This window comes from Ziziphus jujuba, chromosome 11 (genome assembly GCF_031755915.1).
Source record: "Ziziphus jujuba cultivar Dongzao chromosome 11, ASM3175591v1".
In the NCBI taxonomy this organism is placed as follows: domain Eukaryota; kingdom Viridiplantae; phylum Streptophyta; class Magnoliopsida; order Rosales; family Rhamnaceae; genus Ziziphus; species Ziziphus jujuba.
Window position 1 is genome coordinate 12,086,177 of NC_083389.1, and position 15,780 is coordinate 12,101,956.

Sequence of the window (15,780 nt, forward strand, 5' to 3'; positions counted from 1 at the left end):
GACAAAATTCCGGCCTAACTATCATTTCCAGCGTGTCCACGTGTTGGCACGTGTCCACAAACTCCTAGCCGACGTCGTTTGCCTCCACGCGTGAAAAAGGCCTCCACATGAACAAAATGCGCTCTCTTTAAAACACAAACAATAAAAGAAACACACCTCCTCTAGCTCCCTAACAAAAGAAAAAAAGTTTCTAGAAGCTTTTTATCGTTATTCTGGACACGTGTCCATTTCATCGGGATGAGTCACCACGGTGTTCATGCACCGAAGCCAGGGACCGTACTCTTGTCTTCGGATAAGGTCGGCCGCACGATAACGTCGAACTTAAATGCTACGTGGCGAATTTTGAACGGTGATTAACTTATGCGGGTCCCATTTTGTCAACAGTAAGACAAGGACGACCGTACTTATCCCCCTTTGATTTCACAATATAAATAACGACCATATCTTCCCATTTAAAAAAAAAAAAAAAATAGAATTTAGAAATTTCAAATTCCAGTTTCTTCCTCTCGATTTCTCTTCATTTTCTTTTTAAGCTCTCGAGGAAAAAAAAAAAAAAAATTGTAGTCGGAAAATGGGTGTGCCGGAAACAGACCTGCTTTCCCAATTAAGCTTGCCTCCGGGATTCCGATTCTATCCCACAGACGAGGAGCTTTTAGTTCAGTATTTATGCCGGAAAGTCGCCGGACACCAATTCAATCTGCAAATCATTGGTGAAATCGATTTGTACAAGTTTGATCCTTGGGTTTTACCAAGTAAGGCTGGCAATTAATTTTTAGATTTTTTTTTTTTTTTTTGTTTTTCAGTTGTAGTTTCATTTATGTAGAACTAAAAAGTTGATGTTATTTTGCTGTGTGCGATTGTTTTTTTTTTTTTTTTTTCTTTTCAGGTAAAGCTATATTTGGTGAAAAAGAATGGTACTTTTTCAGTCCTCGGGACCGAAAGTATCCGAATGGTTCTCGGCCAAACAGAGTGGCAGGTACTGGGTATTGGAAAGCCACTGGAACTGATAAAATAATCACCACCGAAGGTCGGAAAGTTGGAATCAAGAAAGCTCTTGTTTTCTATATCGGAAAAGCCCCGAAAGGAACAAAAACCAATTGGATTATGCACGAGTACCGCCTGATTGAAACAACAAGGAAAAATGGCAGCTCAAAGGTACTAATAACTAGTTTCAAAACCATGCTTGTTTAATTCAATATTCACTTTTTTTCTCTTTTTTTTTTTTTTTCTTTTTTTCTCTTCAATTGGGTTTTTGTTCTAATTATGATTTATTTGCAATTTGCGAACAGTTGGATGATTGGGTTTTGTGTCGGATTTACAAGAAGAACTCGAGCGCTCAGAAACCCATGTCGAATTTGTTAAACAAAGAACATAGCAGCAACGGCTCGTCGTCTTCGTCTTCGTCGCACCTCGACGACGTACTTGAGTCGCTGCCTGAGATCGATGATAGGTTTTTCAATTTGCCTCGTATGAATTCGCTCAAGAATCTACATCTACATCAGGACGACAAACTGAACAATTTTCAGAACCTGGGTGGTTCGGGTAATTTCGACTGGGCCAGTCTCGCTGGGCTTAACCCGGTGCCGGATTTTGTTCCTGGGAACAATAACCAAACCCAGGGGCAACAATGTCACGAACCGATTCATTTCAACAATAATAATGACATCTATGTCCCTTCGATCCCGGCTATTTGCCACGTGGACTCGCCGTTGAAGAGGCACGCTCCTAACTCGGTCAATGAAGAGGTTCAGAGTGGACTCAGAACCACTCAGCGGGTCGACTCGTCGGGTTTCTTCCAGCCCAACTCCAACAGTATTTTGAACCAGAACTTCTCCAACTCACAGCTCGACCCGTACGGGTTTCGGTACCCGACTCATACGACCGGGTTTGGATTCAGGCAGTGAAAAATGTGGAAAACAAGAAAAACAGGAGGCTAGGAGTGTAATTCAATGGGAGCAATGAAATTGAAGTGCATTCCTGTAAATACTTGGGATTCTTTGGGCTACCATTTTCGCTTTAGATACCAAATAGTGGAAGTAGGGAAGGTTTTTTTTTTTTTTTTTAAATATATTTCAATTGTTCACGGAATGGATGAACACCAAGGTTGAAACAACAGAAAAATTGGGGCAAAGTGATAAATTTGGCTACCTATTTTTGCATGTTAGGGCACAAATTCAAGAGCATCTCTGTAAAATTCAATTGAAGATTAATTATATATGTATTCCAGTTTAGGTATTCAAAGTTTGGTACAAAGTCATTTTGAGAATTGGAACATTGATGATGAAAATTTGATTCCGATCTTAACCTGGTGGTGGTGGTCCATATTATTAATATAATAAATAGTGTATTTAATCTTCGTTTGTTTGGAAGTATAAAAGTTTGCGGCCAGTTAAGTAATAATCTTTTGAAGGGAACTCGCAGCGATTATAGTGCATAGTGGTTGGGTAAAATGCAGATGATTATAAATTGTATTTATTTATTTTTTTGGGTGAAGATAACTAGGTTTTTTTTTTTTGGTTAGTAGTTAATTAAACAGTGGTTTCTTTGATTTGAGGTATGCCAAATCTTGACTGAACCTATTCAAATATATACATATATATATACGATGGATATGGGCAGTTATGTAATAATTGTGTATTTTTTTGTTTTGGTAATTATGTAACAATTGTATATTGAACGTTGTGATGATAAAAAAAGAATGATATAATAGCTAAGAAACTTTTAACCATAACAGGGATTTTCTGATTTTTCTTTTATTAATATTAATTTTTATTAAGAAAAATGTACATTAGAGTAGTCAAATCACTATTCACTTTAATCCTCATTCAAGATTCAAGACGACCCTAAATATTTTGACAAAACAACTTCCCAATTTCGATCACGCGTTAAACATGCGTTACAATTATTTCTATTAACACAAAAGAAAATTAAACCTAATTTAATAAAAAATACTTACCAAGTATAAATAGAACTCATTTACTGTGTAATAATTTAATTGATCCGAATTCACTGATCTTATACTAAAATTTTAATATAAAAATAATATATAAATAAATGCATCAAATTGATATTTCTATTTAAATCTCATTTGTATTTATTATTAATGCTGATAAATAATAAAAAATTCTTTATTCATTATCAATGCTAACAAATAACAGAAATCCTTTGACAATTCAGTGGATTTAGATAGACACGTACATAACATAATTAGATAATGCAAGAAGTTGAAAAGTGTATGTTATCCATAACTTTATAAAGGAAATAACGAAGCTTAAAAATTGATTTTAGATTGGCAAATATGTATTATTTAAAGAGTATATCAAAATCTGTTAAAAAACAAAGGGTTAAAATTTGATAATAGAAAAAGAAGTAAAATGAGCCCACCAAAAACAATGTCAAGAGTAATAAAGCCAAGAGATAAGTACTAGGTTATGTAGAAGAAAAAGGATTGGACAGTATGAAATTTTGGGATAATTCTCATCAGAAGCCAATCATACACTCTTTGCAGCCAGCAGCCTAGCCTTCTTCTTCTTCTTCTTTTTCTTCCTCGTCATCTAATTTCATGCCCATCCTTCAAGATATGCATTGACCGTTGATCTTTTTTCGTTTATTCTTTGCTTGCACGTGTGGTCAACATGACTGCCACAGCTTCTTTTTTATCTCTCCCAATTGCCACCTGTCCTCCTTTTTTGCTTTTTTCTTAATTTCTTGTTCTGATGGGTCTCTGTTCAAACTATATATCCTCCAATGATCAACAGTATGAGTCGTATTATCACCCCCCCCCCCCCCCCCAAAAAAAAAAAAAAGAGAACAATATGAATCGTATAAATTTCCATAGCCATTGGAATATGCTTTCTATACTTTGGACTTTGCGATTTTTATGACTTTTGAAACTTTTTTGGACTTTTGCGAGCGTGCAAATGGGATTTTGGATTTGATCATCTTACTGTTTACCCATCAGAAAACAACAAAAACAAAAGCAGGTTTTGATGTCAATTTTGATTTCGATTTCTATATTTTGAAATTTATACTAAAATTGAGAGGAAAAAATTTAAAAAGAAAAAGAGAGGAGGGGGGAGGGGGGAAGTATATTTAATATGCAATCATCATTGAGAGTTTTGAGAAAATGAGGATGCATTGACGAAATTGAAGTTGAATTTCTTATTTTTGGTATCTATTTTTGTTAATAAATGCACAGACTTCACCCAACCTTCACCTACCAATTGATTATCATGAAAGTGGATATTATTGACGAGGAAATTTCCTTCGATTTTGAAATTTTAATTTGACAATATTTTTGGAAGAGTGTGTACGAGTAAAAATGATTGTATACAAGATAAAATATTGGAAGCTTATATTTTCCTTTTTTTTTTTTTTTTTTTTGGGGCAATTGGAAGCTTTTGTTTTGGGATGGATTTAATAGCTCAGATCAATATATTAGGGCTATGGTGATTTGAATTCAGAATTACTGTATAAGATCATTGGAATGTCTGCAACATCAAAAGCAACAACTTAATCCCATACACTCAAAACAAATTAATGCTTGTCTGTTTATCTTTATTTAAAGTGCCTAATTAGTACTAGCATTTAGTGCGGTTCAAATCAAAAACTTCTCAACCACAAATTATTGGTTATCACAAAATAAAAATAACTAACAAACAAACAAAGTATTGGCTCAACAAATTAAAGTTCTCAAATTAATGTCACGTACTTGCTGTTTACTACCATCTTTACAAGGATATAGAGAAAGAAAAAGAGAGAGAACTAAGTACAATCATGATTTTTATTTGACAATATATATATATATATATATATATTTCTCATGATACACATTTTGGCTTAAAGTTATAATTTTGACAATTTGTTTTTTTCTCATAACACACGTTTTAGCTTAAAGTTATAATTAATAATTATTTATAACTAGAGAAGAAAATAAGTTTGAATAGTAAAATTTTGAAAAACACATTCATAGCTCATTTAATCGATCTCAACATTTTGGAGCACATATATTTATATATTTAACTTGTAATGTGAAACGTACTTAAGTCACAACAAAATATGTGATTAGTTTAATTTCTTGAAGATTATTATAATATAGGTTTTCGCCAAGGCGTACCTGCCTAACTATACATTGGCTAGCCAATGACGCAAATTGGTGCAACAACTAAGGGATATATATTTAAACCTAATCATTTGTTGGGTTGCACATGTTTAACAGCAAGTCTGCTGTCATTAATTCTTCCCAAAAAAAAATAAAAAATGTCTGGCTTTAATTAATTAATTAAACTTAACAAGTAAATAAAATTAACGGGCCTAACATAAATTTTGCATTCTTTATTCCTTACTAAATTACTTTCCTAATTTCAGGTAGTTGGGATTTGGCGCTTATGTGGTGCCCTTCCGCTAATTTTGGTACTTGGTTGTCTGAGCGTGCTTCAAAGAATACTACTGATATAATTGATTTTTTTATTTATTATTATTATTTAATAAGAATTTTGCTACTATTTTTTATTTTAATTTTTATTCTATTGAGCTGATAAGTTGCTTTCACAATTAATGACGAAAAAAAATTATGCAACACATGAAAAATATTGAATGCATTCACATGGGGAAGAAAGCGTGGATAGAGACAAGTAACAGTAAGCAGAATATATGCTTCCCTCATCAACAGTTCAATGCAAAATTTGGCCCAAGTTGCACGACCTCCATTTAATTTCCCTCAATTTGAAGCTTCATGGTAATGTTTATATAATACAAGTCCATGAATTATTCAACAATCTAGCTGTTGATCCTAGCCTCTTTTATTGACTTGTACTTTTACAAATTTCCTTTATATACCTAATTAAGTAGTGCAGCTAGCTTAATATATAAACTATGTAATAAGAGTAGGACAAATTTACCCAAAATATAAAAACAGAACGAAAATTTCGATTTCGGATTGGAATTTTTGAAAAGTTGTTGATGGTATAAATAAAATGAAATTGACTCCAGCGAAATTAAACAGTTCATGTCAAAAGAAACATCATGATCTTTTCTTAAAAAAAACAGTTGTTGAGTTTTCAAAATATTTATGAAAACAAGAAAAGTAAAAATAAAAAAAAAAGTAATAAAATAAAATTAAAAATGTTATAAAAGAGTGTAGATAGGCATGAGTTGCACGTGGGGATATTTTGGATGTGGGGGTTTAAAAAGCACACAAAAACAACTAAAAAAAAAGGAGAAATGGGTTTGGATCTGATCTGACCACGCATGCTCTTACGTCACAATTATAACTTTAGCGCCCAGTGCCGTCACTGTATATACATAAATAATAATAATAATAATAATACAACTACCTCCAAAACATTAGGCTGTATCTTTTACTTCTTTTCTAACGATACCGACGGCATTAAACACATAGTCCCAACAGGTTCATTTCTCACTTCAAATTTTAATAAAAATTATATAAATTATGATATCCATTTTCAACAGGTGACAAATGTTCAAAATACCATGTTAAAATTAATGTCTCAATTAGCAATTTAAATCTAGAAATTGAATAAATAATAATTTTTAGCAATATATTTCTCATGTTGATAACATATTTTGAGGAAGTTTTTCATATTTATATATATATATATATATATAAACAAATATAATATATTTAAACCCAAGGAGATTATAATTAATCATGAGAAATTAAGTTTAGAAAGAAAGTACAAATAGCAGATCAGCTTTGGAAGACTTTTACAGACCTTTATGCATGCATATGAAATATTGATTTTGAATTAACTAACAACAAATATTCGTTCAGTATTTGAATTAATGCTCGGTTTGTTGGATTTTTTGCCTAACAACCACAAACTAATCTTAATTATGAGATTAAAAATGTGAATGGCATTATATATACGTACGTATATAAACTTATGATTCACTCAACTTAAATCATCTTCACCTGGAAATTTTTTTTTTTAAGTAGAATTAGTTTCTGTCATTAGCCCTAACCTTATCCATTCTTCAATTAATCTGAAGAAAATAAAAAGTGTAGAAAAAACAAATTGATAATCATTTTTGTGTATCAATAATATACTAATGGTTGCTCGTAAAATTCTATACATGCTATACATCTGCTTCCTTCGATTTTCTGCCCTGTGATTTGTTTCTAATACCGTAACATAATTTTTCTTTTTTACCTCTCAGCAGCCATTTATTTTTATTTTTAACATATAGACATTATTAATACTAATTACTCATATATATTATATATATGGAGTTATGCTATATTAAAAACATATTCTAAATATAAAATGGAACGTGTACGACCTGTCAAATAGGAACGATAGCACCTCAAATTACAATTTAATTCCAATCATCAATTGATCATCACATTCTGGGGAGGAGGGTCAGGGCACACAATTGCTTTGGATTTGTAATATTGCTTTGTAAATTATACACTTATCAACTTTCACTAGCTTCTGCTTCTGCTGGAGTTGCTCTATATATCCCTGGAAGGTTACTTTTCGCTTAAAATTGAAGTATTCGGAAGAATTAAAAGTTGGTCAAATAGTTTAAAGTTACATCAAGTTTATGATATTTTAGAATTAATTAAAGTTACATCAAATTTATGTTATTTAAAAATTAATTGAAGACTTGGAACACAAAAAAATTAAAATCCATGGGACCCTAACAATGAATGATTGAAATGCACGCATGTAGAAGTGAAGTGATCGTCATCCTCAGGCTTGGGCATCATATGCATCTTATGTATGAGAATGAAGCCAGCACTGATTTCATTGTAGGACCTGGTAGTGATGGAGATCTGTTTGCCTGTCGTATATATATATATATATGCATTTTGATCAGTTGCTTTCATTTTCAGGATAAGACTTGTAGGCGTGTGTTAGCGGATAACTTTCATAGGTTTTCAGCTTTTCACTTCTAGTGTTTTGGATAAGGACTTCACTCCACCACTTCTTTTGACCGTCAAAGAATTAACTGGACTGATCAATAATGTTCCAGGAATTTTAAGAAAATTAAGTTTTTTTCTGTACTGTTATTCTATATTGAGTCTTATCAAATTTCTTTTTTTTTTTTTTTAAAAAAAAAGTGGTTAAAAAATTAATAAGACAATATAAAGGATAAGATAATTCCTGACAATATTATCCAACTTTACCAGAAACTTATAAATTTTTATATGCTTTATGACCTTTTTTTTTTTTTTTTCCTGATTAATTAAGAATATGACCTTACGATTGAATAGTTCTATGTGATAATTATTATTATTATTATTATTAATGAGGCATTTTTATATTTTTGTATCGGTTGTACTAGTTATTAGTGTCTATATGACCATAGGATCTTTTAAGATAAGCTAAAAGATAGTTTTCAAAAGATTAATCATGTAAATTAATATATATAATTGTTATATTAAAGTTGGATCAGAGTAAAAATGATATTATCCTGGTTTGATCAGAACAAACCATGCATGATGAAGGTAAAATATGTCTGATTAATTCCTTATTCACCATCTTATTTATTTATTTATTTATTTTTTAAATATTTCTTATTCACGATCTAATTCCTATCCATGGATAGTGGCTTGAGCTTGTATTTTGCCTTAAATAAATGTAGAATTATACAGCTATTTTCTTTTTCCTCCGCTTGCATTCATTTTTTTTTTTTTTTGGATATAATCCTTTTGCATTCAGAAACTATGGATGTAAATATCGTAAGTAATCGTTTTTTTTTTTTTTTTTTTTCAATTTTGCTTAAAATTTTAATATAAATATGATAAGCTTTTTCTTATTATTTCCATTCCCCAAAAAAAAAGGAAGGAAAGAAATAAAAAGAAAAACGTTTGCTCGTGTTAACCGCTTAGACCCAACAACGCCTGATAAGGAGGCCCAGAATCAATTTGCTCTATTAGTAAATAAGAAATTTAGTTTTTAAAAGGATATAGCCCAATTTCAATCCGATCCATGTAGCAATCCTTATTTGGGCCCAAATTTAAGCCATTTATGGACCTTAACATTTCCAACTCGCCCAATATAAAGTTCAGCGTCAGACTGATTACCAGGCACAAATAGAACAAAAATAATAATGCATGAAATGCAAAAACCAAAAATCATGATAAATTCAATTAAGAATGTCAGACTACCAAACAAGACGTTTTTTTTATTTTTATTTTTTCATTCTCCCTCATTTGGGTGAATAGACTACCAAACAAGACCTCATCCAGGAGCTTTTCTTCAGAAAACTTATTTCCTTCTTTGTAAAACTACTACTCACAAATCGAATATAAACCATACGCTTAACTAACAAATCATGAATGTTCTTTCAAAGTATTACTCTAAGTTAAAAAGCTTTCCTTGGAATATAAAAATATTCGGAATTATCTTTTAACATTAAACGCAAATAAGAATTATCTTTATTTAGCACTAAATCTTTTCCCTTCATTGTTTTTATATAAAAAAGTCTTATGGAAAGGAAGAAGAAGTACCATTTAATTAAACAAAGACATGTAAACCCACAACCAAATTAGCATTGATTATCATTCATAAACGTCCAGAGAAAAAAATAGAGATAGAGAGACTGAAAGGCGAGGTATAGATTTTTGGGCATATATATATATATATATATATAAATAAATAAATAAAAAAGAAGAAGAAGAAAACATTTATGGTCAGCTTTGAAAGGACCATGAATGTGGGGGATGCTTTTCATATTTTGCTACCAGCTAGAGTCAAGAAAATGGCCTAACATTTTGTCCTTTTCTGAGAAATTGGCAAGTGATTGGATTTTGCAACACCAATTCCTAATTTGGCTTTAAAACAACAACTAGTGAAAGAAACCCATAACTCACATTATCTCTAATATTCTCAACGAAGGTAAACAAAGCCTGGCCACTAAACCCACCTTGATTGGCTTTGTTAAGCTCTACTCTCCTTTTGAGTGACCAATCACTATTTGCTTTGTTTATGTGTAGCTTTCTAACATGAAAGTGAGATGTGTATTAACCTAATAAGTACATTGAATTCTGAGTTTAATTGTCAGCTTTTGGTCCGTCCTTTACATTGAGCACTATTTCGAAATGTACTACTCAAAGCCTAACCTCGGGTAAATCATGGTAAAAAACAAGCAAATTAGGCCATTTTGAAAGGGTATATTGGGGTAATTTCTTACAAATAAAATGGTAATTTTGATTATATAACTTTCCCTTCGGGTCTTTGCTCTATACAAAGAATTACACCAAATCGGTTGGTAACAAGTTATTTTACATGGTTCAAGCTAAACGTACAAGTTATAACTTATATAAACCATGGGCTTAATTCTATTTTATAGTTAAGCTTGATGTTATTTTAATTAAATGACAATTCAAACTATGAATTTTATTTTTGGCTTATCTTAATTATTTAATTTCTATAATTGAAAAATGCACATATAATATAACCCAAAATAAGCTACCAATGTACTAAAATGCTATTCACCAAAAAAAGAAAAATGTACCAAACTGCTAGTGCAAAAGTATCTAAAAGGTCGATTTTAGTATGGGCAGTACTCATCTACAAGTAAAAAACCTCGAAATTAAGTACTTAGTTACTGTTCTTGAAAAAACACACACACACGTGTGCAATTACTTTTCATGCCATTTTGAAAATTTATTAATAAGATTGTATCATAATTAACTCGTTAATTACAAAATATTAATTTCTACTTTAATCTAAACAAAATATATTTCTTCCACCCTAATATATATATCTCTCCACAATCTACAATGAAAGAAAAATAAATAAACCAAAATTTTTATTCTCCTAGTCTTTGGTGCATATTGGCCACATAATTTTCAGGTTTTAGTTTCAGTTACTTTTGCAATATAAAATTATATGACTCATTTTTAATCTTTTTGCATTGTAAAGAATCCTTTTTGTTATTTATTTATTTATTTTTTTAAATATTGCCCTCTTTATTGAATTGAGGTCCTCGCCTTCACCCCTGAAATGTATATATATAAAGCTGCAAGTAAGCAAGAAATAAAACATTCATATAAAATAACAAAACATGTGAGGGAATTAAAACTAATTAACTAATATTTTTCATACACACATTAAAACGTGATCATGATGCATAAAACCATCGTTAACATTTGGAATTCATACCCCCATCACTCATTATTGTGACATCTGCTCTGACGTGTAAGCATCAATTTGCGGCTTTATCCCCCACAAGAACCACGTGTGAAAAAAGAGAAAGTAAAAAACAAAAACAAAAACTCAGATGTGTGTGTATGTGTGTATGTATATATATATATATATATACGCATACCTTAAGGAGCAAACGGATCAGCACGAAGAGTTCTCACAGTTTTGGTATTACTTAGATGAACCATATCTTTGACTATTTGATCATGATTTTGGGTTCAATCACAAGCACTATCTAGCTTGAATCTGTGTCACAAGCAATCCTCAAAAACCATCCAACTAACTAATCACCCACATGGATCAAAATGCATGCACAGCTGCAAATTAAATCACAGATTCATTCTCATAAAAGCTTGTTTGAAAATTAATGTTGATAATTACAAGTCATTTAGACGAGTAAAATGTCCAAGTGCATGCTAACCCAAAAGATAATTCAGATATCGATGAAGAAAGCTATGTATATTTATAGTTTTTATATTTGGAAACGCAAATTCGTGATTTATATATAAAACAATCATTTTCATATCAAAACATCAATAATTAAAATCTTTATTATAATATTTTGAATTTTTTTTAAAATTTTATAATTTAATATTAGATTATACGAATCTAATAAAATATTATAAATTTTTGAAAATGTGAAATATCTTATATGAATTCATATAAAATTTAAATATATTTTTAAAATTTTAAGCAATATAATAATTGATAAAGAAGGTCTAACAGTAATAACTACAAAATTACACATAAAAATATATATAGAACTAAATTTAATTTAAGTTTAATTTTTTGATTAAGATGGAAATAATAGTAAATGAGATGAATCTAAATCAAGGCCAGTGCCTTGTCACACGTGGTTAATTTGGTGATATGATATACCGAACTTGGAAGAATACGTGTAAAAAAAGACTAGTATTCCTACTAACAGAAAAAGAACCATAGAGAGGTATGGTTCACATGTTAAAGGGTCATGCAAATTGTGACTTTGCCCAAATCTGTTGCAAAGGAGAGGAGGAAAATTAGGTCCTTTGTTTTTGGCTTAAGGCTCAACGTTTTCTCCTAAGCTAAGCTTTCTAGGAATCAGAAATAGTAACCATTGAAAAAGAGAGCATAAGGGAAATTAGAAAGGGGTTATGCCACAAACACTATAAACATTAATATTCGAATTGGGAAATATAACGTCTAATGCAAATTACCTAACATTTTTGGGATATTGACTAAATTTTAGATATTTAGGGTAAAGAGAGCTGCTATATATATATATATATATATATGGAAGGGTGTATATATATGTGAGAGAAATACATCCATCCCCACTGAAGAAAAATGTCAATATCTATAGCAAATTAACCCTCATTTATTTTTAATTTATTAGTTTTTATTTAATGTATTATGAATACACCTTCAATATATTCATAATATACACTATGAAAACACGAATATAGATTTGTCAAAATCATCCTACATAGGAGATAATAAGGGGGTTGAGTTTCGTCTTAGCCCTCTGCATAGATCACTTATGAGAATTGAATTATGGTCACCAAGGGAATAGAAAGATCACGGGTTGTTTGTGAAAACAAGTACGATTTGCATAAGCAAATTTACTCATTTCTTTTTCCTTTTTCATTTTATTTATTTTTCTTAGGAAAAGATAATTAAAGAGCAAGTTAGGTTTGTTATGAAGTTATAAGTTACATATACCAATCTCATGGTGTGAATTTGGTTGCAAAATAATATTCATAGTTAGCTACATACATATATAGAAAACAATTATACAGAGAGGTGATTATATGTATACAAGATTTCTTTTTGTAAGGGAATCCCTTACATCATTATATCAGAGATTTTTTTACATGGTAAATATGCGCTTCTTTGACGAAGGCTAAGACTTTGCTAACTTTATTGTTGGCACTAAGCTTACCTCCTTGAATATATCCTGAAAACCACCAGCTTGCAGCAGTGTAGCAAGCGTCTTCGAACATAGAAATTAGGCCTTCACAGAAGAATCAGTGTGGTAAGCGTCTTCAAACATAGAAAGTAGGCCTTGACAGAAGAAGCAGTGCGGTAAGCATCTTTGAACATAGAAAATAGGCAATTATTTATCATCAGTTAGCACTGTAGGTGTTAGTGGTAGTTTTTTGTATCAGACACAGACATTGGGGGATCTCTATACGAGATATGTTAGTATGTAAAACAAAATAAGAGTTTTTGTCACATTTTATTTTAGATTTTTAAATTAAAATTGAAATAATGATTAATAATTAATTCAACCAATTATATATATATATATATATATGTACATGTTATGTAACTCTACCTTATGAAACTCACATGGTTAATGAAGCCACCCATATTTTCAAAAATTTCCATGGCTTACAGTATACGAAAAGAAAATGTGATGGAGATGTATTTAGACCAAACTAAATTAAAGAGATTCTTCAATTTTTTCAATTTTCTTTTTACTTTTTCATTCAACCTTCCATCGTACATGTCACATTAAAATAATTTAACAACTAAAATGTGGTAAACATGTTGGATTAATGGAGTAGCTTCATGCATATATGGTCTGCTGAGATCTCAAATCCAGGACATCACCAATTAAGTGTCTTATATATTTTGCTCGATACAACATATATATATATATATATATATATATTTCACAACTTGTTGTCTGTGGGATCCACCGAATCAGGACAAAAGAATGGTTTTTTTTTAATAAAAAAAAAAAAAGGTAGGTTTGGCAATATATTTTCTATTGTGACCCCTACAATACCGCATGACAATTTGTTGAGGGGGGTCAAATGTTTTTGCGTACGTATAGTGACAAGGCGTTTTTTCAATTTTTAGCTGCATTTTCCGATAATATGGACAGAAATATGTAGGTGGTGGGAAATAATTCCTTCCATGGCAACCAATGCTTCAAAAGACAAAAGAAAACTGTTGGCCCATAATTTGCAACGTCTTCGTAAGCAACATATTTGGATTTTAGTCAAGAATTCTCTATGAAAATGTGGATAATCAATCTGTTGGCTTAACCCAAAGTACTAACAAGAAGGATATAATTCAGTACATTTTTCTTGTTTCCCCAAAACCCATTACCTTATAAAAGAAAAAAAATAATAAATAAATAATTCATATATATATATATATATTATATATGTTGATAATCTATTTGTGTTTAATTTAAATAGTTAATAGATATTAAGTGAAATTGATTCAATTGATAAATTATATATATTTATATTAAAAATATCATAAATTTAAAATATTTTAAAAAAATTATCAATATCAATGTATCAAAGATTCTTTGAATATATTTTCCTCTCATCTTTGTTAGAAACAAAAAATTAAAATTAAAATTTAAAAAAGTCTAGGTTTATAAATCTAATCCTTTAATATTAAAATATATAATAGATACGGATGAGAAAGGTCAAGGATCAAAATGACGTTATCCCCAGATTTTTGGATAAGCATGTGAATAAAATACTTAATTGTATAAAAAATGTTATTTATGCAATCAATTCGATGATCATTAAGTTTGAATTTCTCTTCAAAAGAATAATTAGTTTAAAAAAAATGCTAAAGCAGTCAAAATTGAAGCTCTTTCAACCATCAGTTGTTTTTTTTTTTTTTTTTAAATGATTACCAAAAAAATAGTCTTTTATTTTTCTGGTAATTCTTCCAATCATAAGTGAGCAGAGCTCTTTAAACAGTTGGACTCTCTCTCTCTCTCTCTGTGTCTAAACTAAAGATCTAAAAAGAAAAGATTAATTAGGAACAAATGGGTGTAGCATGAGGGCCCACATGATCAGTCGATGCACATCAATGTCTAATCAAGCTGTTGTGATTAATTAATTAAAATGAATTAAGATGAAGCTGGGTTGGTGGTTCGTGGACTCTTGGTGTCATTCACAAATTTTAATTTTAATTTTTTAAAATTTTTTGGACTACTAGGGGATCTAGAAAGAGGGGAGGCGCGTGGAAGAGCGAGTGTGGGCGCGTGTGGATTAGGATGTGATAGGTGTAGGGTGATGTTAATCGGAGGCTCCTGATGATCTAAAATGTAAATGGAGTACAAGAAGTGACACCCAATGGGACCCATTTGGTCGATCATGGAACCAGCATTTTGGACCCACTTTTTTTTTTTTTTTTTTGCATTTAGTTGAAGATTTTTGGCCCACTTTCCCTCCCCTGAACTGTGTTCTCCATCCACTGCTTCACAGATCAGAATTTTACTATTTCATTTCTATCGTCCTCCTCTCTCTCTCTCTTCTTCTTTATTTGCCACCACTCGGTTGGTGACTTGCTACTTTGCCAGTCAAACTAGCTTTTGTACCACCCCCTTCTTCATCTTCTTCACCTTTCCTATGCTCTCTCTCCTTTCATTTTTTTTTTTTTTTTTTTTTGGGGGGAGTAAAAAAGGTCAATATCTAAATCTATACATTGTGTGAAAACCCCCTCTCACCCTGTAATAAAATAAAACCACAATCAAATCATAAATAGAGATATAAAACAAAGTCTACGGCAAACAATATCTCAAAACATTTTAATAATATGTCTTTTCCACGACAGTCTATTCATGAAGTTCATTGTTTTGTCGTAT

General features: G+C 30.8%; 1 protein-coding gene and 1 long non-coding RNA gene across 2 annotated transcripts; one reads left to right on the plus strand and one right to left on the minus strand.

Moving 5' to 3' along the window:
- Nucleotides 1–446: 446 nt before the first annotated feature.
- On the plus strand, nt 447–2,241 carry LOC107406551 (NAC domain-containing protein 72-like). The gene is given in 4 exon segments (XM_016013694.4): nt 447–752; nt 887–1,155; nt 1,290–1,856; nt 1,858–2,241. Coding segments are annotated over 4 exon segments (1,122 nt in total). The 5' UTR covers nt 447–571; the 3' UTR covers nt 1,963–2,241.
- A 6,892-nt stretch (nt 2,242–9,133) lies between these two features.
- On the minus strand, nt 9,134–11,490 carry LOC125419492 (uncharacterized). Its single transcript, XR_007238455.2, has 2 exons — nt 11,136–11,490; nt 9,134–10,971 (listed from the first exon to the last, which is right to left on the minus strand). It is a non-coding gene; the product is annotated as an uncharacterized LOC125419492 (long non-coding RNA).
- Nucleotides 11,491–15,780: the final 4,290 nt, after the last annotated feature.